This window comes from Antennarius striatus, chromosome 18 (genome assembly GCF_040054535.1).
Source record: "Antennarius striatus isolate MH-2024 chromosome 18, ASM4005453v1, whole genome shotgun sequence".
NCBI lineage: Eukaryota > Metazoa > Chordata > Actinopteri > Lophiiformes > Antennariidae > Antennarius > Antennarius striatus.
In genome coordinates, this window is record NC_090793.1 from 862,242 (window position 1) to 890,000 (window position 27,759).

The following is a 27,759-nucleotide window of genomic DNA, read 5'->3' on the forward strand; positions in this document are numbered from 1 at the left end:
TTTATCACAACGTTTCCATAGTAACAAGAGTAAAGCAAAAGCTGAAATATGACTAAACTGGTTCGCTGTGTCTCCCCCTGGTGGTCAGAAATAGACCTGCACAGGATTAAAACTTGAATTTTGCGTTTTTCATTCTACAGTCTATCATTGTGTACATAATTTACATATAATTAATTATTCACAGGTAAAGTCTGCGTGTCTATTGGTTGATAAAAATGTTCTTTTATAATAATTTAGAGGGTTTGGGACTCATTTTAGCGGCTAAATGCTAAACGGTTGCTTCGACACTTTTATAGACCCGACAATAAAAAAACTTCCGACCTGAATAAAAATAAAACCCATCCGGCGTTCTCATGATGGATCTCTCGCCTCAGAATCGCTCCTGGACGCCGTCCAGGCTGTAAATTCCCTAAAACTCCCCCCGACAGGCCGCAGAGGAGCGCTTGCTTCTCCCCCTCTGGCGTCTCCGCCATCGTTGGACCTTTTTTACGATCCTCACAGCGACCGCCATCGATTCCTCATACGGCGCTCCGCGTTACCGAGGTAATTGGCGGTGATTTTGCCGCATCATTAGCAGCCCTTGAATCCCACCGCCTGGGGGGGTGTGGGGGGGTCTGATCCACGTTGCCAAATGGCTCGGCGCGGGAAGTGATGATGAATCAGTCGCACGCGGCTGCCAATTACCTCCATAAGGAGAGCCGCGTTAAGAAAGCATCCGCAAAAAGACGAGGAAACGTTCCTCCGCTCCAAAGTTCTCCACTAATTCATCGCTCTGGACTCAGCTGTCAGCTGCGGCGCCGCGGCGACACGTTTCTGCTCTGCCAGTCTTAAATGACGCTGATGTTTGTTCCGCCGTCGATAAAACGACGGAACAGACGTTCGCTCCGAGCGTCATCCGTCAAGAAAAAAGTTATACAGCCAACAGGTTCTGTTAATAGACTCCATTAGTTGCCTGATGGGAAATGACCCCAGGTTGGGGGCGGGGCTACAACTAGTCCTCAAGATACGAACGTCCGTAGATACGAACAACCGAACAACGCCACCTGTAGTTCCCCTTTCTGCCACAACCCCCACCGAGCAGCGCAACATCAACACCCCATAGGTTCAGACTTTCACTTTGTTCATAAGTTGAATTGTTCATGAGGTGAAACGAAATGTGACTTCAACTTATGAAAAGTTGAAAAGTCACATTATGAACTTATGAACAATTCAACTTATTGTCCATAAGTTGAATTGTTCATAAGTTGAACAATTCAACTTATGAACAGCCTCCTTGAACCAGTTGTGTTTGTAGGTTGAGGCCTGCCTGTAAACCAGGAACCAGCTGTTGACTTGCCCGTCTACCCCTGAGTACCCCCCCCAAACATTCCAGCTGGGTTCGTGTACCTTCATTGGCCGGTTCTGCCCCCTCCGTCCCGGGTCCAGCCCCCTCCGCCTTCCCCTCCTCCTGGACGACCGGCGGGGCGGCGGGCGAGCTCTTCTGGTCACCTGTGGGTTCCTCACCCACGGAGACGGGTGAGGTTTTGGGGGAGGAAGCGACGTTGTCGGGGGGCGTTTCATCTCTGGGGGGGTCGATGCTGGGCTGAGGGAGGAAGGCAGGATTAAGTTAGGAGTCTGAAGCGAACTCAAGTTGGTTTCCTTCTCGTTTTCCGGCGCTCCACATACGTTGCTACGGGCGACAGGAGGCGGGACCTCTGGCCTCTCCTCACGCCTCCGTTCAGCCTGGTCCTCCTCGCCAATCAGTCGCCCCGCCTCCTCTGGGGGCACAGAAAGGACGTCAATATCCTGGACGTCATGCAACTGGAAGCCTGTTAGCTCCGCCCCCTGTCCCACCATGCCCCGCCCCCATCACAGGGCGGAGCATCTGGTTTGCACACCACCTGTTTGGACCTTTGAATCGGACTGCTGCCTCTTTCCTAGCCTATTTGGTTTGACTCCAACAATGACCCCCCGCCCTTAAATACCCCTTTAGTTGGGGCAGATTCCACTGCCCCCTCTGACCCCCCCCTGCTCCTATTAAAAGTCTTTAAATTACTTCTCTAACTTTTTAATGGCTTCTTCTGAGCTTTACAGGGTTCTTTAATACAGGGGCTTTAATGTGGGGGCTTTAACGGGGGACTTTAATGGGGGGCTTTAATTCAGGGGCTTAAATGGGGGGCTTTAATAGGGGGCTCATCTTCCCCGCCCCCAGGTTTGTGTCCTGCACAGACTGATGGAACCTTTAATCCGGACCCTGCAGTACCTAAACTCTCCTGCAGGTGTCTCTGCCTCATGGCAGCCAGGCTGGGTTTGCTGCTCTGAGGCGGGGGCTCCGGTTTGACCCCACCGGGGGCGCCGCCTCCCCCCCTGCCCTGCCCGTCCTCCTCCGTCTCCGTCGGGGCTCCGTCCCGCTCCTGCCGGCCCGCCTCCACCCGTCTCTCCGCCTGCTGATTGGGCGACGCCACCTGGCCGTTGCCAGGCGACTGCGGAACGGAGGCGGGTCTTTCGGCGTCGTTGGAAGCTTTGATGTCGCCGCCACTGCTCCCGTCAGAGTCGTCGAGCTCCGCCCCGATGCAGCTGTAGACCATGCTGACCAGGTCTGTGGACTGTAAACAAACGGTTTTCCAAAGGTCAGAGGTCACACTGAGCCCTGGAAGCCGGTGCAGTTCCACCTCTAGGGGGCGGTACCTGTCTCTGGATGAGGCAGGAGGGGCTCGCGGCCCTCACCCCCGGCACAGAGACGCCGTGCGGGGGTCGGGGCGACGGCAACGCCCCATTTGTCCCAGGGACGGCGGACTCTGGTCTCCCAGCATCCTTAGGGTGCTGAATCATCGAGTAGACGTTCTCTAGGGCGCTGCTGGAGTGAGAAGAAAAAGATGATTATTACACATTTATTACAAAGTTATCAATGAAGAGTTAATAACAGACGCTAAAAAAACATGGTAAACTCATTTTTATGCATAAAGTAGAATCTCGAGGCCGCATCTCGTTCTTTACCACGTGTTGGCGGATGGATACAAGATCAGTGAGACCATATCTCGTTCTTTACTGCGTATTGGCGGATGGATACAACATCGGTGAGACCGTATCTCGTTCTTTACCGCATGTTGGCGGATGGATACACCATCAGTGAGACCGGATCTCGTTCTTTACCACGTGTTGGCGGATGGACACAACATCAGCTGAGCCGGTTGTCGTTTTTGCGACTTATTTACAGTTGTTCTTCTCGCTAACGGTGCCGTCTGCTTCTTAAACTCAGTCGTTACATAACGACGGGTTCAATGCGGGCGGAAACATAAATCGATTCTCTTCCATTAAAGTAGTTACGAGGCGGCGAGACGCCGTTAATGCGTCCTGTGGATCTATTTCCTCGCGCCGCGTCGCGCCGGTTCACTCACTCTGAGTCCTGGCTGGAGATGGTGGAGTGGCGGTTCCTGCGGAAGCCGGAGAAGATGGACAAGACGCTGCGTCTCTTCTTCCGCCGGAGCGACTGGGAGTGATGGAGGGACGACAGCTGACTGGAGGACAAACAGACGGGTGGTGATGCGGCGGCGGCGGGCGGGGCAGATGCTTTATGGGTCCGACAGAGGGACTAGTTTATGCCGCCTCAATTAATCAATTTCACGGCCGACTGGCGAACAATCGTCGCCGTGACACCTTCGATGGTAACCGTCCAATCAGTTTCCGCCGTTTAATTACTTCAGTACGTTTTTCTTCACATCTAATCATCAATACGGATCAATCAGGTGTCGGAAAAAAAATTCCTAACTCAAAATTTTACCTTGGAAGCTAACGCTAGCATTAGCATCATCCATCTGCACTCATTTCTTGCCCTCTAGTGGCAGGAAATGTCACAGACACCTGGGACACACCCATTTGTGTCGTAATATTAGGGGGCGTGGTTATTTGTGCGGCCCCGCCTACTTTTGGTTATTTTTAACACATAGATAAAAATGCTATCAGCTGAAGTTTTGGATATAAAAGTGAAACAAACGAGCTGAAAGGCTCTAAAACGTTTCCCATAAAACGCCGTCATTGGAAACCGATCCTCTGGGGCCCCGGGGCCCCCGTTCGGCCACATTTACTCCAATAATCCAATTTTTCCGGCGTAATCTTCCCGTCGTTACGAGATAATTATCTCACTAATTGGTTCCGTCTCACATAATTAGGAGATGAAGTTCCTCCGCGGACGCTGGAGAAATAACAGGTTTCAGCGATCCGCAGCGCGGCGCCGGCGCTCATCGGCGCTCCCTAGTGGAGGTGGGCGGAGCTACCTGTCGGGCAGAACCCTCTTGCTGTAGAAGTCGGGCAGTCCGTCTTCTATTATGTTGACGCCGCCGTTCTCCGACAGGTGCTGAAGGAACAGGAAACAGAAATGACAGCTATCAATCCACAGTGGCGACGCAGCGACGCCGCTAAAAAGGTGCCATCGCTCGGCAGGGCGCCGCCCCCCCCCCCCGACAGCGTTTGCTCCGATCCAGAACAAAAAAAGGTTTTCAAAAAAAGTCTCCAAACAAGGCTGCCCCACGGCCCCCTGGGAGATTTCTGTTGCACGATTAGCATTTGAGTCACCGAGACAGACGCTTTAAAGTATTTTTGGAAAGAAAGCGCCGCCGGCGAGAAAACAGGAAGTAACGACAGACGTTCACGCAAAGTCGTCGACATGAGGTCCGAAAAGTCAACGCTTTTTCGCCGTCCAGAACCGTCCTGAGAGCTCGCAGACCGAACATCCGGCGGCGAGAGGACGGACACGGGGCGTTTCCCACTAAAAAACATTAGCCGCTAATCTGAAGCTAATGCGGCGTTTTCGTAACGGCAAAGGAAGTCCCGCCCACTGAGGTTGAAGAGAACTGTCGTCACTTTCGCCGTCAACTTACTGCTTCTGGGGGAAGATGCCCTGCCCGGCGCCTCCGAGGTGGGCGGGGCCTGACCTGGGTCACGTGACGCAAAGGCGAGCCGTTGGTGGGGAGGGTGGACAGACACTCCCATGATGCCGAGTGGGTTAGAACTGCGGGGTGAGGTGGGGCAGCGGGGGTCGGAGAGGGACTAGCATCTTCACCCAGACCTGCAAAGAGGCGGGACATGTCAGTTACTGTTAGCATTAGCACTAGCATGGAGGGCGCAAACCACCTTAGCTCATTTTATCGTGATCAGACGAAGAGTATTTGTGTCGCGCGGGATGCCATTGCGACATGTTTAATTAACTTCACTGGCTAATAAGTCAGCTACTGTTAGCATTAGCATTAGCATGGAGCCAGCAAACTACCTTAATTCATTTCAGCAAGCTCTGACAAACAGCACTTGTTTAGACGTTGTCACAACATGCTAAATTAAATCCACTGGATAATAAATCAGTTGCTGTTAGCATTAGCATTGAGTGAGCAAACCACCCTAGCTCATTTCATCATGATAAGACAAATGCTATTTGTGTTGTGCGATATTCCGTTACATGTTTAATTGAATCCGTTGGCTAATAAATCAGTTGCCGTTAGCATTAGCATGAGGTAAGCAAACCGCTATAGCTAATTTCACTGTGATAAGACAAATGCAATTTGTGTTTCGCGAGATGCCATTGCGACATATTTAAATTCACTGGCTAGTAACTGAGTTACTGTTAGCATTAGCATTAGCATGGAGTAAGCAAACAACCCCAGCTGATGTCTTCATAAGACGAACGCAACTTGTTTATACATGAGACGCATCGTTGCCTCTTTCACCACAAACAGGAAGTCAAACACGTCAATGCTACACGAGCTAACGATTAGCCGCAGACTCACTCAGTCTGGTGGAGACGGGGCGGATCCTCCGCGTCCTGGAGCTCCGCTTCTTGATGGCCATGGTGTCCTTTGGTCAGAGGAGACAAACATAATGTCAGCGGCTATTGATGTTAGCCGTTAGCATAGCCGTCGCTAACGACACTTACGATCCCCAGGTTGACGCCCAGGTCCTCGTCGGGAAACTCCGGAGACTCGATGACTCTGGACTGTCTGATGGAGCGCCTGCAGGACCCGGCATCGTCCCAACGCTTCGCCTGAGAGACTTGCCGCAGCTGACACACACACACACACACACACACACACACACACGTGAACACACACACACAGACACGCCCCCTTCGACTCAACCCGATCAGCTGGTTTAATGAGCAGGAATGTGATAAAATAACGAGCTGAGTGGATTCAGGCAAGCTGGGGGGCAAAGAGGCGCTGCAGCAAAAACAGAAAGGAACACAGGAAGAAGCAGCCGACGCCTGAGCGGAATGGAACGCCGCCCGGTTACCGCCAGAGGAGCGTTTCCAGCTACTTCTCGATTTTCCATTTGTCCTCATTCCGTCTAAAAGAACCCGTTAATATAAAAACTGTGACCTGGAACTTGTCTGATCGCTCCGGGTCGGGGTTTTTTTAACAATTCCGATCCGGATCGGATCAGATCAGATCTTTTTTTCCGTGTGGTGGTCTGTAGAGGAGGAGCATGCAGGAAGGCGTCATTACCAGTACCAGGGTTTTATGGGTGGAGTAGAGCTCCTGCAGGATCTGGTCCACGATGGAGTTGGTCAGGTAGGAGACCACCGACAGCTTCACCTCCCTGAGGAGACAACAACCAATCAAGGGAGGGGCGGGGCCAGACCCCGACACCTCGCCAGTGACCCGCCGTCTTACTCCAGCGCCCGGTTGATGTCCTCCGCCGCCCGCTCCATCAGCGCGCTGCGGATGGCGGAGCGAGGGATGGAGACCTGCTCAGAGATGGAGGAGAGCGGCGGGACGAGACGCTCGGCGGCGGCGCAGGAGAGAGGACACAACTCACGACACAGAGACACCATGGAGTCCACCACCACCTGGGGGCGCGGAGAAAATAGACCCTAAAACACTGATTATCAAGGAAAAAACATTTATATCAACCAATAGAAACGCAGAATTTACCTGTGAATAATTAATTATGTATAAGTAAACAATGATAAACAAACGCAAAAGTCACGAGAACGAGATGCGGTCTCACTGATGTCGTACCGATCCGCCAACACGTGGTAAAGAACGAGATGCGGTCTCACTGATGTCGTACCGATCCGCCAACACGTGGTAAAGAACGAGATCCGGTCTCACTGATGTCGAATCCATCCACCAACACGTGGTAAAGAACGAGATGCGGTCTCACTGATGTCGTGCCGATCCGCCAACACGTGGTAAAGAACGAGATCCGGTCTCACCGATGTCGAATCCATCCACCAACACATGGTAAAGAACGAGATGCGGTCTCACTGATGTCGTACCGATCCGCCAACACGTGGTAAAGAACGAGATCCAGTCTCACTGATGTCATATCCATCCGCCAACACGTGGTAAAGAACGAGATCCAGTCTCACTGATGTCATATCCATTCGCCAACACGTGGTAAAGAATGAGATCCGGTCTCACTGATGTATCCATCCGCCAACACGTAGTAAAGAACGAGATGCGGTCTCACTGATACATCCATCCACCAACACGTGGGAAAGAACAAGATGCGGTCTCACTGATGAATGACTCATATCTCAAATAACTGGTATCTCCAGGTTCTACTTTATGCCCAGTCGCGTTCTGATTGGTCCAAACCTCTCAGGACTTCTTGGACGGTAAAATTCTCCATCTGATATCAGAATAATTTCATTTCCAGTTGGCAAATTAAAGCCCAACCTCGACCGTAACAACACATCCAGGCAGAAATGCAAATTATGTTCCAGTGAGTTAAAAGTCAATAAAGAAGTAAAGTCGTCTTCGGGGGTGGGGGGGTATCGAGCTGGGGGGGGGTTTACTTTTATCATCCGCTGCACCGGCGAATCCCAACGGGAACAAAACGGAGTTAAAAAACTGGTAAACCTCTAATTCTAATGCTGAGATTCCTTTGAAGTCAGCGAATACACACACGCACACACACACACACACACACACACACACACACACACACACACACACACACACACCTACCTGCAGCTCTTTATCGGCGGCCTTGGCGAGCTCTCCAGCCAGCGTGTCCAGCCTCTGTTTGACGGGACCGTCCACCGACAGGACGTGGGCCAGCTCACAGAGGGAGGGGTACAGCTGTGGGGGGGTCGAACCAGCATGAGGAGCAGGAGTGATCGATACGCAGACGACACCACGCGTTAGTTAGAACACTGAAGCATCGGCCAGCAGCAACACGCTCCACGGCGGGAAAGAACGAGATGCATCTGCCCTTAAAAGGAGTTCCTCTCATGTTATTGGACCAGACGCCGTCCAATCAGCCGCAACCGTTCTGTGACCATCAGTCATCCTCAGGTTGTAGGTTCGCGTCCCACTCTGAGTGGGATGAGAAGCTGTTCTGTCTCTCTGGAGGCGGGCGAGCTAAAGCGCTAACATCCGATTAGCCCTCGAGCCAAAAAAAAAAAAAAAAGACGAGCCAATGAAAAATGATTTAGCATCGCTGATCCTGACATAAAGAAACACAGTGTTCACAGAATCAGCTGTGATCCCATCTATGGATCAATAAATCTATAAACCCGATCAATAAATCTATAAACCAGATCAATAAATCTGTTAACCAGATCAATAAATCTATGTAGATTTATTGATCTGGTTTATAGATTTATTGATCCAGTTTATAGATTTATTGATCCAGTTTAAACCAGATCAATAAATCTATAAACCCAATCAATAAATCTATAAACCAGATCAATATAGATTTATTGATCTGGTTTATAGATTTATTGATCCAGTTTAAACCAAATCGATAAATCTATAAACCCAATCAATTAATCTATAAATCGGATCAATAAATCTATAGAACTGATTATTGATCCGGTTAAATCTATTGAGAACCGTCTGTTTTTGGTTTCCTCCCAATTTGTTTGACATTTTGCAGCTCCGCCCCTTCCTGTTGTGAGGAACTAGAGGGCGGGGTCATCTAACGTCACACACACACACACACGTGCGTGAACACACACGTGCGTGAACACACACACACGCGTGAACACACACACACACGTGCGTGAACACACACGTGCGTGAACACGCACACACGCGTGAACACACACACACACGTGCGTGAACACACACACACACGTGCGTGAACACACACACGTGCGTGCACACACACACTCACCGCTCTGGAGTCCCGCGCCTCCTTGAGGATCTGTCTCGCCGTCTGGACCTCCTCTTCCTCCTCGAAGCCTTTCAGCACACACACCTGCTGCTGCACGCGCACACACAGACGCTCCATCACCTGCACACACACACACACACACACACACGTGAAGGTAAACAAACACATGTGTGTGTGTGTGTGTGTGTGTGTGTGTGTGGAGGAACACACACCTGCTCGGCGGTGCTGGTGACGAGACCCTGATGCAGCCGGAGCGCCTGTTTCTGAGAGAAGCGCTGTGATTGGTTGTTCCTGAGCAGAGCGCGCTGGATCTGACACACACACACACACACACACACACACACACACACACACACACACACACACACACACACACACACACAGTTGATTGACATCATCAGATCACAGCTGGGGGGCGACAATGGTGATGAAGACGGGACTCATTAACCACACCTTCATCAGGGCGTGGTCCGTCTTCTCGGGGGCGCCGCGGTGCGCCTGAGTGACATCACTGAGGGGGAGGGGCATGAACTGCAGGGTGAAGTTACTGCAGAGAGACGAGGAAAAAGGAAGTGACATCACAAGCAGACAGGAAACAGACGAGTTGTTTGGATTCCGGCGCTCGTTTCCCAGGATCCCCCTAGAGGTCACTGAGGGAACTGCAGCTGGTTCCACCTGGAAGCCCCTGGAAACACCTGGAACCAGCTGGAAACACCTGGAACCAGCTGGAAACACCTGGACCCACCTGTTGGAACCAGCTGGAACCCCCCCACCCCCGTTATCACCAATGGAGGAAATAAAGTGAAGGCGAAGACGTTAACCAGAACAAACAGGAAGCACAAAAAACATTATGTAACCCCCATCCAACACACACACACACACACACACACACACACACTCACACACACACACACACACACACACACACCACTTTAAAGGCTGATAACTGTCTGTACACTGTTTACTGTTACGCAGCATTTCATCAGTCCTCTGATGTGTGTGTGTGTGTGTGTGTGTGTGTGTGTGTGTGTGTGTATCTTACTGCTCCAGTGCTCTCGCCACATCCTGGAACCCTGTCGCCGTGGTGCCGTTACGATCCCACGTCACACTCCTGTCGGATCAGAGACATCGAGATCAGACACACACACACACACACACACACACACACACACACACACACACACACACACACACACCTCCATTATTTAGTGGTTTCCGTGACACTAATGAGCTCCTCCTATACGGCGGTGAAGATGCTCCGGCCCCGCCTCCTCCTCCTCCCCCCAACATGCTTTAATAACATTTTCAGCCCCACCCCCCCCACCCCGTTTCCTTTCATCCTCTTCTTCTGTCCCAGAAAATTTATGAGCGAATCCCAAAATCTCCGTTTCTCCCCCTGAATAAATGCATTCCACCCCCCATCCCTCACCCCCCCATCCCTCACCCCCCCACCTCTCCCTTTCATCTCACTTTGAAATCTCACCTCGAACCCACTCAGCAACTTCACTCCCACCAAACCGCATTAAACACACAGACACACACACACACACACACACACACACAGATACACACACACACACACACACACACACACCTGAGCGTGGTGTTGATCTGCAGGGCTTTGCTGAGCATCTTGGCGCCGGCGTCCTCCATGGCGTTCCCGCTCAGGTCCACCCTCCTCAGGCAGGCGTTGGAGCCCAGGGCGTTGACCAGCACCGACCCCCGCTGGCGGAGCCGCGAGTCGGCCACCGACAGGGACTGCAGCGCCTGGGGGGGGCAAAGGTGTGAACGACATCAAAGCTGCAGGACGAGGACCTGACATCTGAGCTAACGATGCTAACAGAGCTAGCTGTTAGCCATGCTACAACACTCACACACTCCTCCTCCTGCACCAGATGGACCAGCTTCTGCAGGACCTCGTCCAGAGCCCTGAGACGCAGGAAACACCCGTCAGCCACGTCCCCGTCGACCACGCCCCCTGGGGCCACGCCCCCTCCTACCTGCCCTTGATGTTGAAGTTCTTCCCCAGCAGCAGGTGTTTGAGGGAGGGGTGCCTGGAGAACGCCGGGATGACGGCCAGCATGTCGGCGTCCAGACCTGCAGACAGCGAACGCATCACGGAGCGCTAGAAGATTTAGCCCCGCCCACCCCCAAAGGAAGCGTTCGATCGATCACGTCCAGCGTCGATCGATAACCGACGGTCCTGAACGCATAGCGCCTCGTTTTGGACCCAGATCTCACCGAGACGCCCAACTATTCCCAATTACCCCGCCCCCCAGGTGCACTCAATCACATTTTGAAAAAGCCCCAGGATGCTGAGAGGCAACGGTTACCACGGCAACAAAAATACACCTTTTTCTAAGGCGAAGCGATTTCATTCTCGGAGGAGGAGAAACGACGCTCCGTTGGGAGATGCTAACGTTAGCGCTCGATGCTAACACGATGATAATTGGCTTATCGGCCAGACAACCAATCACGTGACTGCATTCACTTCCTGTTTGGGGTGGCGACCAAGCAGCGGTCTCCTCCGTCTGAAGTCGTCGCTGTGATGTCATCCAGCCTCCATGTTGCCCGGCAACGGACAGTAAAGTTTTTACAATATGTGGGCGGGGCCCATGTTTGCAATCTCCCTCCCGTTTCCATGGTTACATTGATGACCTTTCCCGAACCGACCCTCAGCGTCTGGGTACAGGGATCGGCCCCAACCAGCATTTTAACGGGCATCAACAGGCGACGACGGCCGACAAACGCTAATGAAACTGTTCCCATAATGCATCTGGCAGCATTTACGAGGACCTTGAAGCGGTGCTGGCAGAACGGCGCCGGATGAAACGACTTTAAATCACGGCTGCTGATGCGTTTCCTCCGGAGAGCCCAACAACCTTGAAAGAAACGCGAGCAGAGACGACAGGAAGTGCCCGAAACACATGAATCACTTCAAAATAAAACAAACTGATTAAAGTATTCTCATTAAGAATCAATGTGGCTGGGCCGATCAGTGATCAATCAGCTTTAAAATCACAAACATCTCTAAAAATCGTCAAATTAAACCACATAAGGAATAAAAACTCGTCGTGGATTCAAATCAATTTCAGTCTGGATCTAGTTTTCTATTTTCCCATGTGCCCTGAACGCACCACAGGGGCCCAGCCGTGAGGCCCTAGGGGCCCCAAAATAAGCTGTCTTTTCAGAAATATTAGATTTTTAAGTTCTGTAGTGTCGACAGGTGATTTTACTGAGCGCCCCCTGGTGGACAGGAAATGCATCTTATTTTGAAAATCTCACCGTTATCGGAGATGTCCAACGTTCCCACGCAGGAAACTCGGGGGAACAGTTCCTGGATGACACCGGCGCCGGCCGCCCTCAGCTGCAGGAGGAGGAGGAGGAGGCGGGGCATGAGGAGGAGGCGGGGCAAGAGGAGGAGCGTTCTGATTGGACGAACAGGACTCACCTCGCAGCCGCTGATGTCCAGGTGCAGGTCGGCGATGTGGGGGTTGTTGGAGAGGCCGAGGAACAGCGCCCTGTAGGAAGCAGGAAACGGGTTCAGCGAAGGGTCGACGGCGCCATCAGGAGGTCACCTGATGCGACCCAACCAATCGGTTGCTCTGCTATCGACTGGTTTTCCTGTTAGCTGCGAGGCGCTAACAAAAGGAGCTTTAATAAAAGAGGATTCTAGCGGGAAACGCGCCACGTGTGAGGCCCCCCCCCCAGTTTGATTCAAGAGTTATTTTAGATTCATCCTGGAACAAAACGAGAGAAACATCGACCCGGCGGATCGTCGTTCTCTCGCCGTGGCGTCTGCGGCGCATCGACTCGGGAACGGAGGAATAATTCATGCACATATTTTAGCTTTCTCTCTTAAACTGGGTTACACAACAAAACGATGACTTTGTTCTTCCGTTCACACATCACACACACACAGCGTTACATAAAGGCGTGATTAGGCTGGAAAAATAGATCCGCGCGCCGCTCGCAAAAAAAAAAAAGGAGCACAATTTTAAGCTTTTTGGTTTTTTTACCAGCAGGAAACATGAAGCGCTCATCACCTGGATCACATTCAGGTATTTCTGCCATTTTTCAGCTCCTCCTCAATATTTCTCGTCGTGTTTTTACGATTTTAATCTCGCGGCTCTGATGCGTGGAGACGCCGCCGCCGCCGCCGCCAGTCAGCGACATGTTTTATGAAGAAACGAACGATTTGTAATGACTCTCGACCTGAATGACGTCCGACTGGAAGTTCCTGCTTTGAAGGTGATTTTATTAGAAGATTTAAACAGATCAATATCCTCATCGATCCTCGTTTGCAGGTCAGGTGACCTCAGGTGGTTCGAGCGCCCCCTGGTGGACACATGGGTTATAAGATGGCGATGAGGCTCACCTGAGCGAATCAGGAGGGACCTTCACCGACGCCAGGCTGACGTGGGTCAGGCTGAACGCCGAGCTGAAGAACTGACGGAAGGTCGGGAGAGAGTCTCTGGATTTCCTGGAAAACAGAGAAAAGTCATGATGGGCCAGGGGGCGGAGCCTGAGACTGAATCTGAACATCAGAGGCGGGGCTAGAAGGACGACGCCCTTCACGATGCGTTCTAGTGCTCTGATAGGGCAGAGCATGAGGAGAGGGCATGAGAGGAGGGCACGGGGGCCAAGACGGACGCAGACGGATGCTAACGAGAGCAGACGGATGCAGTCGGATGCAGACGGATGCATTCAGGTCAGTGTCGGATCGATCAGAGGCTGATGCTGAGATCAATCACTGCCGAGCTAAAAGGTAACAGAGTGTGTGTGTCTTACTCTGAGCCATTAGACACACACACACACACACACACACACACACACACACACACACACACACACACACACACACACACACACACCTCCTGACAGGATGGCTATAGTTCGCTGGATGAGAGCTGTGTTTAGAACTTGTCAGATCTGCTACTGCCCCCCCCATTATTCCCCGCGGGGGAGGAAGAGTGTGTGTGTGTGTGTGTGTGTGTGTGTGTGTGTGTGTGTGGACGGGGAGCAGAGGAGTGAGAGAAAAGATGAATCCGTCCTCCAGAAAACGAGGTTTGTTTATCTGCCTCTCAGCCCCGCCCCCTGTTGTTGTTGTTGTTGTTGTTTACTCGCGCCGCACTAAAACCCGTTTCTCACACTCGTCCTGACAAACGACCGTCGTCGCGGCGACGAGGCGCTTCGGATTCGTGCGAAATTCATCAAACGAGCAACAAAAGAGGAAAACCGACGTTTGTCCTCCGGCTTCAGCTCAAAGGGAATTCATGTTCCATTATTTAAACAGACTAAACTGGAAAAAAAAAAGATTTTTGATTTTATATTTTATTTACTTTAAATCTGTTAATGTAGAAAAAGACAAATAAAATTCATAAATGATAGAAAATTAAAAAAATGAATTTATAGAAATCATTATTTTCGCATTACTTACAAAACGAGCTCTCTCATGCCTCCTTCACTTCATTTTGTTTGTGCGGCTTTAAATTATTCATATCCTGTCATCCACACTCAGATCTGATGAATTATTAATAAATCAACTAAAAATGTAAAAATTAAATCAATTAAAGAACAAAAAGGAAAAAAAACATTTGAATGAAGGATTAAAAATAACCTCAGTTTGTAAAAACATCTGCAAACGTCCTCATTTACAGTCATCGACGACGTCACATGATCACTTCCTGTATGGTCACATGACCCACGCCCAGCTGTGATTGGTCGTGGGGGAAGAAAAAAAAAACATCACTCAGCTTCAAAGTTTACGATGATTTTTATGTCCGCCGTTAAAACGAGACGTCGGGAGTGTGATTTAAGAGTCGCTGAGTGCGCTCGTAACGCACACACGCACACACACACACAGACACACACACACAGACACACACACACACAGACACACAGACACACACACACACACACACACACACACACACAGAGGAAAGCAATGAAAGAAAATGAGAACTGAAGAACGCGAGAAGCGAGAAGAAGATAAAAAGGGAGATGAAGATGTCAGGATGAGGTGTGTGTGTGTGTGTGTGTGTGTGTGTGTGGGAAGGGGGGGGCAGCAGCTGCACTTCAACCCCCCCCAGTGAGAGAGAGCAGCTCCTCTTCAGCCCATTTATAATAATTATCATCCAGCCTGTCGGGTCTGGAACACAAAACATCCTGCTGTCACCTGTGTGTGTGTGTGTGTGTGTGTGTGTGTGTGTGTGTGTGTGTGTGTGTGTGTGAGTGTGTGTGTAACTTAATTTCGTCGCCGAAGGATCAGAAAATAATTCTGTCTAAAATTATTCTCATTTTTCTCTGTCATCCAATTCAGTGAGGAGCTCCTGGGTCGCCCCCTCCCTCTTGCCCCGCCCCGCCCCCCTCCATGATGATTGCCCACCTGTGGGAGAAGGCGTTCCTGGACAGGTTCAGGTAGGACAGGTCGGCACAGCATCCCCGCAGCAACGCCCCGAACAGCTGGAACACACACACACAGGTTACATTGAGGTGTCCTTAAGCCCCGCCCCTTCACCTGTCACGCTGTCGTCATAGCGACAGATCCACGGATGTATGAACATCATTTCCTGTTAAACGCGATTGATCGAGGAGTAAAAAAATGATGTATTAAAAGCTCCGCCCCCCATAGGGGGCGGGGCAGCCACGACTCACCTCAGGAGGAGGTGCAGTACTGGCTGCAGCCAGCAGGGGGCAGACTAGTTACAACATGGGCTCTGAGACAGGAGGAGTCGTCCTCCTTTCAGCTGTTAGCATGTCTGCTAATGTAGCGCGACGCTGTTCTGTCAAATGGGCTAAATTTAGATGCCAACAGGAAGTGACGAAGACGTGAAGAAGAAGCACTTCCTGTTTGGTGCGTTCACTGATGTCTGGATAATTCATGAGCGGCGACGGATTCCTGCAGCAGAGCTTTTAGCGTTTAGCTTTTAGCATCACTCAGAGCATTAAGGAGCCGCGCCGCCGAGCTAACGCCGCTTCCTGTGTGTGTGTGTGTGTGGGGGGGGGGGGTGGGCGGTACCAACCGAGTCCACGGTGCAGTCCGTCCCCGATAGGTCCAGGTGGACCAGACAGTTGGGCTGAGCCAGGAACAGGTAGAGGTTCTGTGGGGGGGGGGGTAGAAAATACACCGTCAGCAAAAAATATGCAGATATATAAACACAATAAAGACTAATTATAATTATATATAAGTTATGTAAACAATAATAAACAATGAAAAGAGACGCAAAAGTCACCAGAACACACGAGCTATGTCTTTACTCCACCAACGAGAACGAGATCCAGCCTCGCTGATGTATCCATCCGCCAACACGTGGTAAAGAACGAGATGCGGTCTCACTAATGGCGTATCCATCCGCCAACATGTGGTAAAGAACGAGATCCGGTCTCAATGATGTTGTAGCCATCCGCCAACACATGGTAAAGAACGAGATACGGTCTCACTGATGTTGTATCCATCCGCCAACACGCGGTAAAGAACGAGATACGGTCTCACTGATGTTGTATCCATCCGCCAACACGTGGTAAAGAACGAGATCCGGTCTCACTGATGTCATATCCATCCGCCAACACGCGGTAAAGAACGAGATACGGTCTCACTGATGTCATATCCATCCGCCAACACGCGGTAAAGAACGAGATACGGTCTCACTGATGTTGTATCCATCCGCCAACACGCGGTAAAGAACGAGATACGGTCTCACTGATGTTGTATCCATCCGCCAACACGTGGTAAAGAACGAGATCCGGTCCCACTGATGTCATATCCATCCGCCAACACGCGGTAAAGAACGAGATACGGTCTCACTGATGTTGTATCCATCCGCCAACACGTGGTAAAGAACGAGATCCGGTCTCACTGATGTCGTATCCATCCACCAATGTCGTATTCATTACCAATACATGGTAAAGAACGAGATGCAGTCTCACTGATGTTGTATCTATCCACCAACTAGCGGTGGTGTCGCAGCACGACTCGTATCTCCAGGAACTACTTTACACAAGTAAACAAGTACGCAATGAAGGAAATATAAAAGCGGGTAATAAATAAGTAAATAGATCCTGCAGGAAAACAAGCTGTACCCCCGAGGATGAAGCTGAAGTTACACGACCAGAACAGGGGTAATTAGGTCCTGCTGTGAGGTCACACAACAATGGGGTCGCCCCCCCCCCCTTGTTTTCTTATTTACATCTTTGTTTACATCCTGACCTCAAACCGGTTCTTTTCATCCTCAAATTAATTCCTCTCATTGACATATTTAACGGCGTTCCCGCTGTGGCATCACGTGTTCCTCCGCCGGTGGCTCCGCCCCCCAGCAGGTGCGAGCTTGTGGGGGGGTTGAACTCACCGTGGCGTCGTCTCCGGAGAGAACCCCGGGGTTCTTACTGAGGTCCAGGTGCAGGAGGGAGTTGGAGTAGTCGTCGCTGGAACACAACGCCTGGGACAGAGACAGCACGCCTGGGGGGGGTGAAGGGGGCGGGGCCGGGAAGTAAAGAGAGGCGGGGTTATCCGAGGAAGTGCATCCTGGAGCCGTTTCATCATCCTGCATTCATGCTTTTATCACGACGGATCAATTTAATGGTTTGGAGGTGATTTATCAGCGGCTAATGGATCCAGGGCTCGGCGAGGGGCGGGGCAGGGGGCGGGGTCAAACGAGTCCATTGCTCCATAAAGGAGCTGTTAGGACGAGGACAGCCGGTCCTCAGGTGAACGGAGACGCCGTTAAAATTCACGCCGTGCAACATCAGCGGAACGGCGAGGACTGAATATAGAACCAATCACACGCCAGGGGGCGGGGTCTGACAAATAAGACGAACCAATAACACGCTACGGCGTGCAGATCGACACGCCGATGCTAGCGAGACGCTAAGCTCTTCATCCCTAATTTTTGGAGATTAGGGGGGAAATGAGGCGAAGAGGGTGTCTAATCCCGCCCCCATCCATCAGCAGGCGGAGGCGGAGACTTCTAGCATCGCTCCGGACGACACGTGTGTGTGTGTGTGTGTGTGTGTGTGTGTGTGTGTGAGCAGGGGTTGAGGATAAAACCACACATTTGCACGTCTGATCACATGTAAGACACGACATATGCACACACACGTGTGTGTGTGTGTGTGTGTGTGTGTGTGTGTGTGTGTGTGTCAGGAGGCGTTTTAAACACAAACAGAAGGAGAGGCGTCTATAAATATTCAGCAAAGTCACGCCGACGCCAAATATTCAAGGTCAGCATCATCGCTGTCGACCCGTCGCCTTTGAAATCTGCTGCCACACACACACACACACACACACACACACACACACACACACACACACACACAATCACACCTTCACTGAATGGATGCAGCAGAAACTGCATCGCCTCCTCCTTTGATTCAGATCCCAGTTTCTGCTAGCCTGCTACGCTAGTTAGCGTTAGCTCACATGGAGTCTCTTTCTGATTTTTTGTGTTCATCTTTTCTTCCAGCGACTTCTTTTAAAAAGCTCATCCCCCCCCTTTTTTTTTTTTTTTTGCGGCGAGGCAAATCTCCCGCCGGATTTAGCTTTAGCGCTCCGCTAACACACACTAAGTCGTTTACTCGCCTAAAAAGACACTTCTGACCCAAGACTGTGAAATAAAACTATTACATAACCGACGTCAGACGGTGGTTTTGACCCGCGGACGCCACGAGGGATGAAAAGCGTTTTTTTTTTCTGGGATGAAGCGAGGGAATTGGGACGCGGCGCTAATTCCTCCGCGCGATTTTAGAGGGAAAAAAGATCAACTCCTCAGGATCGTGACCCGATTACCATTCGGTTGATGGATCACGGCGAACGGCACAGATGTGTTCCTCTGGTAAACAACTGAGGCGGAGGAGGCGGGGCTTCAGCAGCGCCACAATTTGAATAAAAACACAACTTTTAGCATATTAGCGCTCCTACCTTTGGAGGAGAGGGAGGTCTTGGACAGATTGAGGAGGCGCAGACCTTTGTTGAGGCGACACACCTGCTGGATCAGGTTGGAGACGCCTGGAAGGACCAGACAGGAGCAATCGATCACCGATTGATGCGTGGATGGATGAAGAGGAGGAAGAGGAGGCGGTACCTTGGTTGTCCAGCGTGTTGTGGGCGAGGTTCAGCGAGTGGATGACGGACGCCGGGTTCTCCGACAGCGCCGACGCCATCTTTTGTGGGAAATCACTGGAAAAAAAAGGAACACGAGGGATTAGCATTAGCGTCGCTAATTAGCATTAGCATCGCTGCTTAGCACACGTCTGTTGTTTTTGTGTGATGGCGTGGCTACTGTTTTTAGCGATATCAGGCCTTTTAACGAAACAGATTTTTAGGGTCGTAGCTACGGCGACATAGCATCGCTAGCAAACTAAAGCTACGTCAGATGTTTTCCTCGGGAGTTAGTTTTTTTTATGTTCTTATATATAAATATAATATTGGAATATAATGGAACATTAAACGTTTAAAAGATTTCAATTTTATATATTATATAACATTTATAAACATTATGAAAGGAACAGTTATCGCTTATCGTAGCATCTGCTGCGCGTGCCGCTAACCGCTAGCTTGTGGAAGGTTTGGCGAAGATGCTCCAGGAGCAGAAATGAAATCTCTTTCTGCTGCTCTTCCCTTCATGTGTCTCAAAATGCCCGTTGAATCTTTAAACGCGGCTCAGAAACGGTTTTTCCGTGGGCGTCGGTGGGAGTTCTCAGAACGTTTCAAGGTTCTAAGAAGCAGAAGCAGCGACGAGCTAACCGTCGCTATCGGGGGAGCAAACAGGAAAAAAAGCCCCCTGAGGGTTTTTTAGTTCTTGAAGCGTTTGCGATCCCGAGGCGATGACGACATCAGGAAGCGTTTGGGATTATTCCCACGTCGCCACGTTTGCGAGGCATGAAAATGCTAAAGTTATCACGATGCTACAGGAAATCGTTTTGGGGGGGGGGGCAGATGATTCCTCTCCATTAAAGAGATGTCGTCGCTAAAATGCCACCAGAAGATGAAAAGTCAAACATTTCAAACGGTTTTGAGCCGTTTGGGAGCAAAAGACAGAAAACAGGGAGGTGTTTGTTTGTCGGAGACGCGGGACGACGGCGCCGAGGTGAGAGGAGAGAAAAGGTCACGACAGCAGAGGAGGTGAGGAGAAAGGACGCCAGCAGACGACAGGAGAGATGGCGTGATGAAGGAGGAGGAGCTGTGATGTCACGCGGGGGCATCGGGAGGGGGGGTGACCTACGACTTGAGCCCGGCGTTCTCCAGCGTCAGCTCCTCCAGGCTGTTGGACTTGCTGACCGTGTGGAGGACCTGGTCCACGACCTCCGACCCCTGGAGACGAGCACAACGACAGGAATCGATGAGGAGGAAGGAATTGGATCTGAAGGGTGGAGGGGGTGTTAGCTTCAAACGGCGCCGGGTTCACCGGCGTGACGTGGGCGGAGCTACATTTGGAAAAATGTGATGCATAAAAGATTCAATTTCAATTCAAAAAACTTTATTAGTCCCCAAAGGAGAACTGAAAGCACAGGAAGCAGGATTGGTGTCCAACATGGAGTCAACGTACACAGTGTGAACAGGAAGCACACAGGATAATAAGACATTTAAATAAAATGGTAAAACTAGTTAGTTTGGAACCTAATCTGTTCAAATCCTAATGGGTTAGTTAGTTCAGAAACTAGTTCAAAACCAAGTAATTAGTTGTTTCAAAACCTAGTTATTTAAAAACCTAGTTTGTTCCAAATAGTTAGTTTAGAGTTTAAACATAGTTAGATTAAAACCTTGTTAATTCAAAAACTAGTTATTTCAAAACTGAGTTAGATTAAAATCTGGTTAGTTGAAAATCTAGTTAGATTAAAGCCAAGTTAGATTAAAGCAGAGTTAGTTTTAAACCCAATTAGTTTAAAACCTAGTTAGATTAAGACCTTGTTAGTTAATAAAAGAACTAGTTAGTTTAACACCGAGTTAGTTCAAAATCCTGTTAGTTTGTCCAAGACTCAAACTTCTGTCGTGTTTGTGACTTTTGTTTGCATCAGATAATCAATCATGTAATATTTAATAGAGATAAACAGCAGCATCCAGGCTAATGCTAACCAGCTAACTAATGCTAACCAGTTAGCTCCCTGAACAGACAGAGGAGCTGTAATCCCTACTGGATTAGATTACATATTAGATTAGATCATAGTTACGATTCTCATGTCTTTGCAGTGCAGCTTGGTGAACCAGGTGTTGTAGGCGATGGACGCCACGATCACCGCCAGGTCCCTGCAACGACACGCCAACGCCACGGTTAGTCAGGGCCCCGCCTACTCAGACGCATCAAGACTCCGCCCACATCATCCCCCCCGACGCCGCGCAGAGAAGGAGAACAAATCGATGGCTCAGCAGATTATTACACCAATCAGAGGAGAGACATCCAACGCCACACCAACGCACCGCGGCCCACGATGCATCCTGTTTGGGGTCGCGACCGAGACAGAAAGACGGGGGGGCAGGAGGGGGTGTCTGAATCCTCACAGGTCCAACTAGCTCCAGCGGCTATACATCATCCAGCAAAGAGGCGAGGAGAGAGGGAACGAGCCCAAATAACAAGACGGAGAGAGCAATAAAGAGCTGGGGGGGTGGGGGAGGGGTTTGATGTGGGGGGGGGCGAGTGCAATCTAGCTGCCAGGAACTGCAGAACAGAAACGAACTTCTCAGAGGAGAAAACGTCTGCAGGCTGTGGGTCTTTCTCAATGCCAGTGTGTGTGTGTGTGTGTGTGTGTGTGTGTGTGTGTGTGTGTGTGTGTGTGTGTGTGTGTGTGTGTGTGTGTGTGTGTGTGTGATGCACACGTCAGGATTCATCACGGCCGCTGGCAAGTCACGTTTTGACAGCAGGACACGTAATCGACCTCTGAGGTGTCGACACGTGTCGGGCGCGGTTCCGGCGTCGGATGCTAAGCTAACGAAGCTAACACGAGGCCCCGCCTCCTCGGCCTTGAATGGTCGTTTCTTTTAAAAAAAAGCGGCGGCTCCAGAACACAAAGGAGAAGAAGTTCGATTCAAGCCGGAGGACGCTGGGCGTCCTGAGGAGCAACAACGGCAGAGGTCAAAGGTCAGCACCGCCCCAGGAGCCGGTCTGAGGTCGGAGCGCTTGACGGCTATACCATCATCAGATGATGAAACGCCCCCGTGGGGTGAAGGGAGGGAAGGTCACGGCGCTCAGCGTCCGACATTCAACGAGAAACAGGAAGCAAAACCTTCAAAATAAAAGCCCCCCCCCACCGCCGCTAGTGCGCTAGCGTTAGCTACGAGAGAGAACGACGGAACAAAAGTGCAGGAAAATGAAAGGAGAGATAAAGCAGATGAGAGGAGGAGGAGGAAGGTATCTACTTTCAAAGTGGGGGGGGGGGCGACGTCTGATTGGACACGAGTCAGCAGAAACGAGCGTCGGCGCCGTCGTCCCCGGTAACAGAAGACGGCCTCGACTGAAATGTGGAAGGACAAGGAGAGGATGAAGAGGAGAGCCTTCGTCGCTCCCGTTTGAGATTCCGCATCAGATGGGGGGGGGGGGCGTGTTGGGGAAAAGACTTTGATAAACTACAGGGAGGGGGGCGTTTGTCTCCGGCTGGCAGACGCATTAATATATTCATGGGATGCTCCTCCATGAACGCCGTTTGATTTCCCGGAAAAGAGAGGAAAGAACTCCAAGATGGATTCCTTAGACTCCAGCCGACCCCGATCTGGTGAGCTCTACACCCCGACGCTGCGCCGTGTCCTTAAAAAGGTGCGCGGACGCATCCGGATGCAAACCGGACGAGCATCCGTCTCATTTTTCTTCACAACTCTTCGCTTTTTTTACTCGCCATGGAGACATCCTCACGGCGCGCGCTACGCCACAGGTGCAACCAGACCACGACGGGGGATACTCCTCGCAGTCGTACGAAATGGAACGCGGCCGTGGAGCAGCGATCCACGGCGATCCAATTGTTCTGCTGGGAGTTTTAATTGGTTTTATGCGCCAAAAGTCGGTTTTCTGGAAGCGTTGATGAAGTGTTTCATCAGCCCAGGAGCAATAGGTAGATTCTTCGTGGGGGGGTCAAAGGTGCGACGCACTGATCTCCCCTGGGCTTTGATGTTTTGAGGGGCAGGATTGAACATTCTTCATTGGGAGACCCGTTTCCGATCGCCCAGACCGTTTCTGGGCGACGGGATCAGATCAGTGTTTTCCGCTTCTCGCCGACGCGTCTGGATGGAACGAGACGAGCGTCGGATGCCTAGATGTCGACCAAAAAAATGACTTTGATGTCAAAAAATTGATCAGGATACAATCTGGACCTGATTGGAAGCGGATTTGGGCAGGAAGTCCGACCCAACGGAGGGGAAATCAAGACAGACGCAACAAAAACCAACCGCAAACGACTTCGTAACGACGAATCACCCATCGTTTCATTCTCCATTTGCGTCGGAGTGTCGCACAAAGGTAAAATAACTGCGGTTATAATGATGCCGACACAAATTAATTGCGTCTTTCCAGTTGCAATGCATCCTGGGTAGCGGCAGTTAACTAGATCACCTGCTGTCCAGGTGGCTGAAATCCAGCAGGTTGAACTCCCGGTTGTCCTGAGAGTGGTAGATGGTGTCTACATCCTGGAACAGAGGGAAGAGAGAAGACGGTTACGTACGCGAATGTTACGCCGGGTGTTACGTACGCGAACATCCGGCACCGGGTCCTCACCCACTGGACTTCCTCCTTGCAGCCGATGCCATTGTAGTCGCACAGGGCGGCGTAGGTCTCCGAGAAACCCCCTGAAAGACAGAGCAGAGGGAAAAATGAGTGGCGAGATGACGGGGATGGAGAACGTAACGGAGGATGAGAATCACAGCGAGATGTCATCGGCATAGAAACAGATCCTCCAGGCTGTGAACACGGAGGCGAGATGAAAGCGTTGCTCTTCTTGCAGATTAATGGGATTACCAGCAGAAGCGGAACCAACACACCGACGTCGGTCTCTGACCCACTTAACCGCCAGCCTCAGACGCCAGACGGCGCTACAGGAAGTGGGCGGAGCTCACCGCACGTTTTCTGGGGCTCCAACGATGATGACTCGGAGCTCGGGGAAAACTTGAGACTTCCGTCCGTCGGGTCTTCTCCGCGGCAGATAGGTGGTCTGGAAGAAGGAGACAGGAAGTTCACGTATCTATGAAGCATCCAGGCAGCACTCTTAGCGTAGCACGTTAGCACATTAGCACGCTACATTTGCTGATTCGTGGGACCAGCAGCTGTTAAATGAGGACGCATAACGACGCCTTGACGGCGTCCGGAGAGGCAAAGTCCTTGAGTCGATGCCCCGATTAGGAAGCCAATTACAGCCGAGGGCAAGCATAAGGGGTAATTATTACGGCTTCATCCCCCCCGGGGTGAATCTAGGCAGCGCTCTGGAGTGAGGATGAGTCCAACTCCTTCATCCCGCGTCAGGAAGACAAATCAGTCAACTTTCAACTGGAATTATTAAATGTCACCACCAAACGACAATGTGGAGGGATTTGCACCGGCGACTCGTTAATATTCGTAGGAAGGAGAGCGAACTCTGACACAATGATGGTGATCCTGACGGGATTACACCGCATTCACCACCACGTTAATCCAATTTGTCCACAAATCACACAACACCAAACCGCATCCGTGACCTTAATCCAACACTTTTATCTCCACATTCGTCATCCGCCCCCCTGGAGCGAGCACCAACGCTAGCGAGCCCGTTATCTCCACGCCGTCCACATAATACGCTTCAGCACCAATCGGTTACGATCAAAGACTGAAGCGACTCCCGCTCTGGAAGGAATCACCTGGAGGGAAGGATGGGAAGAACCATCTGGAGGACGAGAACACCCACCGGAACACCCAATGGAACACCCAATGGAACACCCAATGGAACACCCAATGGACGCCCAGCGTTGCACCCAAGAGAACACCAACGTAGCACCCAACGGAACACTTAACAAAACACCCAACGGAACACCCAACCAGAGACTGGAACGTTCTCCCATCATCATTGTGACCACAGGAAGAGAGAACAGTAATCTCTCATGTGTCCGCGCTTCAAGACGCACGGCTTCACACCTGGTAGGTAGTCCCGTGATACCGTACAAGCATTCTATTGGCTGACAGCATCAGGAAGTGCACTACGTTCCAACACTCACGTCCTTCCCTCCTTATGGAATTCCGAGGACACGGCGGTTTTTTGACCGGAGGCCCGACTCCGTTTCGCCGTCATCCGTACGTCTAAATAATCTGCTCTACCGTCTGCATTCCTTCAGGTATCATCCTAATCGCTGTCAGCCGGCGGATTCAATCCCGCTGATTGCTGGCGGCTGCCGTCTCCCGTGTCAACACAAACGACTTGGACCGGCGCTACAGCGGCGATACGGGAACGCGTTTGGCTGCCGAACAGGGAATCTGCCCCAAAGCGAAGCTGCCAACTCATCGAGCGCCGCTAACGGCGGCCAAGTCGTCTCCTCTCCCGAGGACACGGCCGAAGGGCTGGCCGGGATGCTCACGCGTAGATGGAGTTGTTGAAGACCCGGGACAGGGCGTAGTTGATGTGTCCGACCACGTGGTCCAGCTGGTCCTGGGTCTGCAGCCGCAGCGAGTACGTGGTCTTATCCGTATCTATGACGACCTGCGAACGGACGCAAAGTTTCATTAGTGACGCTCGACGGCGTCCAAACAGCTGAAGCTGAGGTTCCACTGTCACCTGGTGCTCTGGGTAGGTGTTCATCGCTCGGATTTCCAGGAAGTTGAAGGTGACCTCCATCTGAAAGCAGGAAGACGGTCACGTTTAGACGACTGTGTGTGTTATCAGTACAGGAGGAAGCATCGTCCAATCAGAACCCAGACATAAAGCAGAACCTCCAGATACGAGTCGGGTTTCAGGAAATCACGTGTCGGCGGATGGATACATCATCAGTGAGACCGGATCTCGTTCTTTACCGCGTGTCGGCAGATGGATACATCATCAGTGAGACCGGATCTCGTTCTTTACCGCGTGTCGGCGGATAGATACATCGGTGAGACCGCATCTCGTTCTTTACCACGTGTTGGCGGGTGGATACATCATCAGTGAGACCGGATCTCGTTCTTTACCGCGTGTCAGCGGATGGATACGACATCAATGAGACCGGATCTCGTTCTTTACCGCGTGTCGGCGGATAGATACATCGGTGAGACCGCATCTCGTTCTTTACCACGTGTTGGCGGGTGGATATATCATCAGTGAGACAGGATCTCGTTCTTTACCACGTGTCGGCGGATGGATACGACATCAGTGAGACCGCATCTCGTTCTTTACCGCGTGTTGGCCGATGGATACATCATCAGTGAGACCGGATCACGTTCTCGTTGATGGAGTAAAGACGTGTTCTTCCAACTCTTGGTTTATTTTCATTCTTTATCATTGTTTACGTAATTTATATATAATCAATTACAAGTCTGTGTGTTGATTGGTTGATAATTTTTTTTTGTTTTTTTATAATTTAGGTGTTTTTTTCCAGGCTGGAACGGATTAAAATGATTTTTGTTATTTTAAAATTTTGACATAACAGATTCAGCTGTTATCTCCAGGTTCTACTTTATCATCTGAGGTTCTTCTGGTTCTTTTTAGACTTTAGATGTGACTTCTGCTCGTGTCAGACGTGTCAGATGAAGCTCTAGTTGAGCAAACGAGAAGATGACAAACAACAAACAGGTAAACACATAAAAACAACTAAAAACCACATCAATAAACTCCTTCAGGAGCTTCTACACATGTTTGGAACAAACTCTTTCTTCTCACTGCACATCCTCTGATTGGCTGGAAGGAGCTAGCGGCGCTAAAATAACAACATGCTAAACTGAGTCTGGTCTTTTTTTTAATCTAAATTACAGAAAGAATCGTCGGGAGCATCTTCCTCCTCTGCGTCGTCATGACTCCCATCCTCCTCCTCCTCTCATCCGGGGATCAAAGTCTCCCACAGTTTGTCACATCGCTCCTAAAGTCCCACTAAATCAAGGGTGTGTGTGTGTGTGTGTGTGTGTGTGTGTGTGTGTGTGTGTGTGTGTGTGTGTGTGTGTGTGTGTGTGTGTGTGTGTGTTTACCTTGGTGGGCACTTTGACAGCGAACAGATAGAGCCTCCACGTCGCCAGCACCTGAGGGGGGGGAACATTCACGTCTCTGTCACAGACAACGATAATCACAGCCAAAAATAGCCCCGCCAAAATAAAAGCACCGCCAAAATAAAAGATTACAAAAAAAAAAAAAAAGACGCTAAAGATGCTAGCGTGCTAATGGCTGACATGTGACAGACTGGGGGTGGGGGTGGGGGTCGATGGAGGTGAGTTCAACAGATGTTTGTCAGGAAGCGAGGGATGATGAAGAGGAGGAGGAAGAGGAAGAAAGGAAACGCCTGGAATTAATCTGCTTCTTAACCTGATTGGCTGCTTTTCCTCCATCCTCCCGCTTCGCTGTCATACCTTTTCATCTCCATGGAGATCTGTTCATCCCTCCATCCCTCAGCCCCTCCCACCTCTTCTATTCTCTTTCTGCTCTGTCGCTTCTGATTCGTCGACTCCTCGCGGCGTTGAAAGGCGAACGGCGTCCCGCTGAGCGGCGGCGAGAGAAGAAAGAGAAGTTGGTGCTCTGTTAAGAAGGGGGTGGAGCTAAATACAGCTC

The 27,759-nt window shown here is 50.8% G+C and overlaps 1 protein-coding gene across 6 annotated transcripts in view; it reads right to left on the bottom strand.

Annotated features, from left to right (window-relative positions):
- The window catches only part of carmil3 (capping protein regulator and myosin 1 linker 3), a 33,880-nt gene that overhangs the window by 595 nt on the left and 5,526 nt on the right, over window positions 1-27,759 (bottom strand). Inside the window, exons 2-37 of one of the 6 annotated variants that reach the window (XM_068341654.1) lie at window positions 27,561-27,689; window positions 27,186-27,236; window positions 25,807-25,866; window positions 25,610-25,731; window positions 24,125-24,219; window positions 23,787-23,857; window positions 23,625-23,698; window positions 21,259-21,334; window positions 20,313-20,401; window positions 19,173-19,267; window positions 19,010-19,096; window positions 17,442-17,551; window positions 16,119-16,196; window positions 15,482-15,558; window positions 13,472-13,576; window positions 12,545-12,614; window positions 12,379-12,460; window positions 11,094-11,190; window positions 10,968-11,022; window positions 10,688-10,860; window positions 10,136-10,204; window positions 9,547-9,640; window positions 9,306-9,404; window positions 9,094-9,213; window positions 7,941-8,054; window positions 6,639-6,814; window positions 6,471-6,564; window positions 5,903-6,028; window positions 5,757-5,823; window positions 4,857-5,044; window positions 4,254-4,333; window positions 3,378-3,497; window positions 2,668-2,836; window positions 2,243-2,585; window positions 1,666-1,757; window positions 1,387-1,582 (exon numbers count right to left, since the gene is read on the bottom strand). In XM_068341654.1, the coding sequence (XP_068197755.1) occupies window positions 1,387-1,582; window positions 1,666-1,757; window positions 2,243-2,585; window positions 2,668-2,836; window positions 3,378-3,497; window positions 4,254-4,333; window positions 4,857-5,044; window positions 5,757-5,823; window positions 5,903-6,028; window positions 6,471-6,564; window positions 6,639-6,814; window positions 7,941-8,054; window positions 9,094-9,213; window positions 9,306-9,404; window positions 9,547-9,640; window positions 10,136-10,204; window positions 10,688-10,860; window positions 10,968-11,022; window positions 11,094-11,190; window positions 12,379-12,460; window positions 12,545-12,614; window positions 13,472-13,576; window positions 15,482-15,558; window positions 16,119-16,196; window positions 17,442-17,551; window positions 19,010-19,096; window positions 19,173-19,267; window positions 20,313-20,401; window positions 21,259-21,334; window positions 23,625-23,698; window positions 23,787-23,857; window positions 24,125-24,219; window positions 25,610-25,731; window positions 25,807-25,866 (3,763 nt within the window). In that variant the 5' untranslated portion in view covers window positions 27,186-27,236; window positions 27,561-27,689. The remainder of the gene's footprint in view (window positions 1-1,386; window positions 1,583-1,665; window positions 1,758-2,242; window positions 2,586-2,667; window positions 2,837-3,377; window positions 3,498-4,253; window positions 4,334-4,856; window positions 5,045-5,756; window positions 5,824-5,902; window positions 6,029-6,470; window positions 6,565-6,638; window positions 6,815-7,940; window positions 8,055-9,093; window positions 9,214-9,305; window positions 9,405-9,546; window positions 9,641-10,135; window positions 10,205-10,687; window positions 10,861-10,967; window positions 11,023-11,093; window positions 11,191-12,378; window positions 12,461-12,544; window positions 12,615-13,471; window positions 13,577-15,481; window positions 15,559-16,118; window positions 16,197-17,441; window positions 17,552-19,009; window positions 19,097-19,172; window positions 19,268-20,312; window positions 20,402-21,258; window positions 21,335-23,624; window positions 23,699-23,786; window positions 23,858-24,124; window positions 24,220-25,609; window positions 25,732-25,806; window positions 25,867-27,185; window positions 27,237-27,560; window positions 27,690-27,759) is intronic. The other 5 variants (XM_068341652.1, XM_068341651.1, XM_068341653.1 and 2 more) reach the window with 5 other exon arrangements.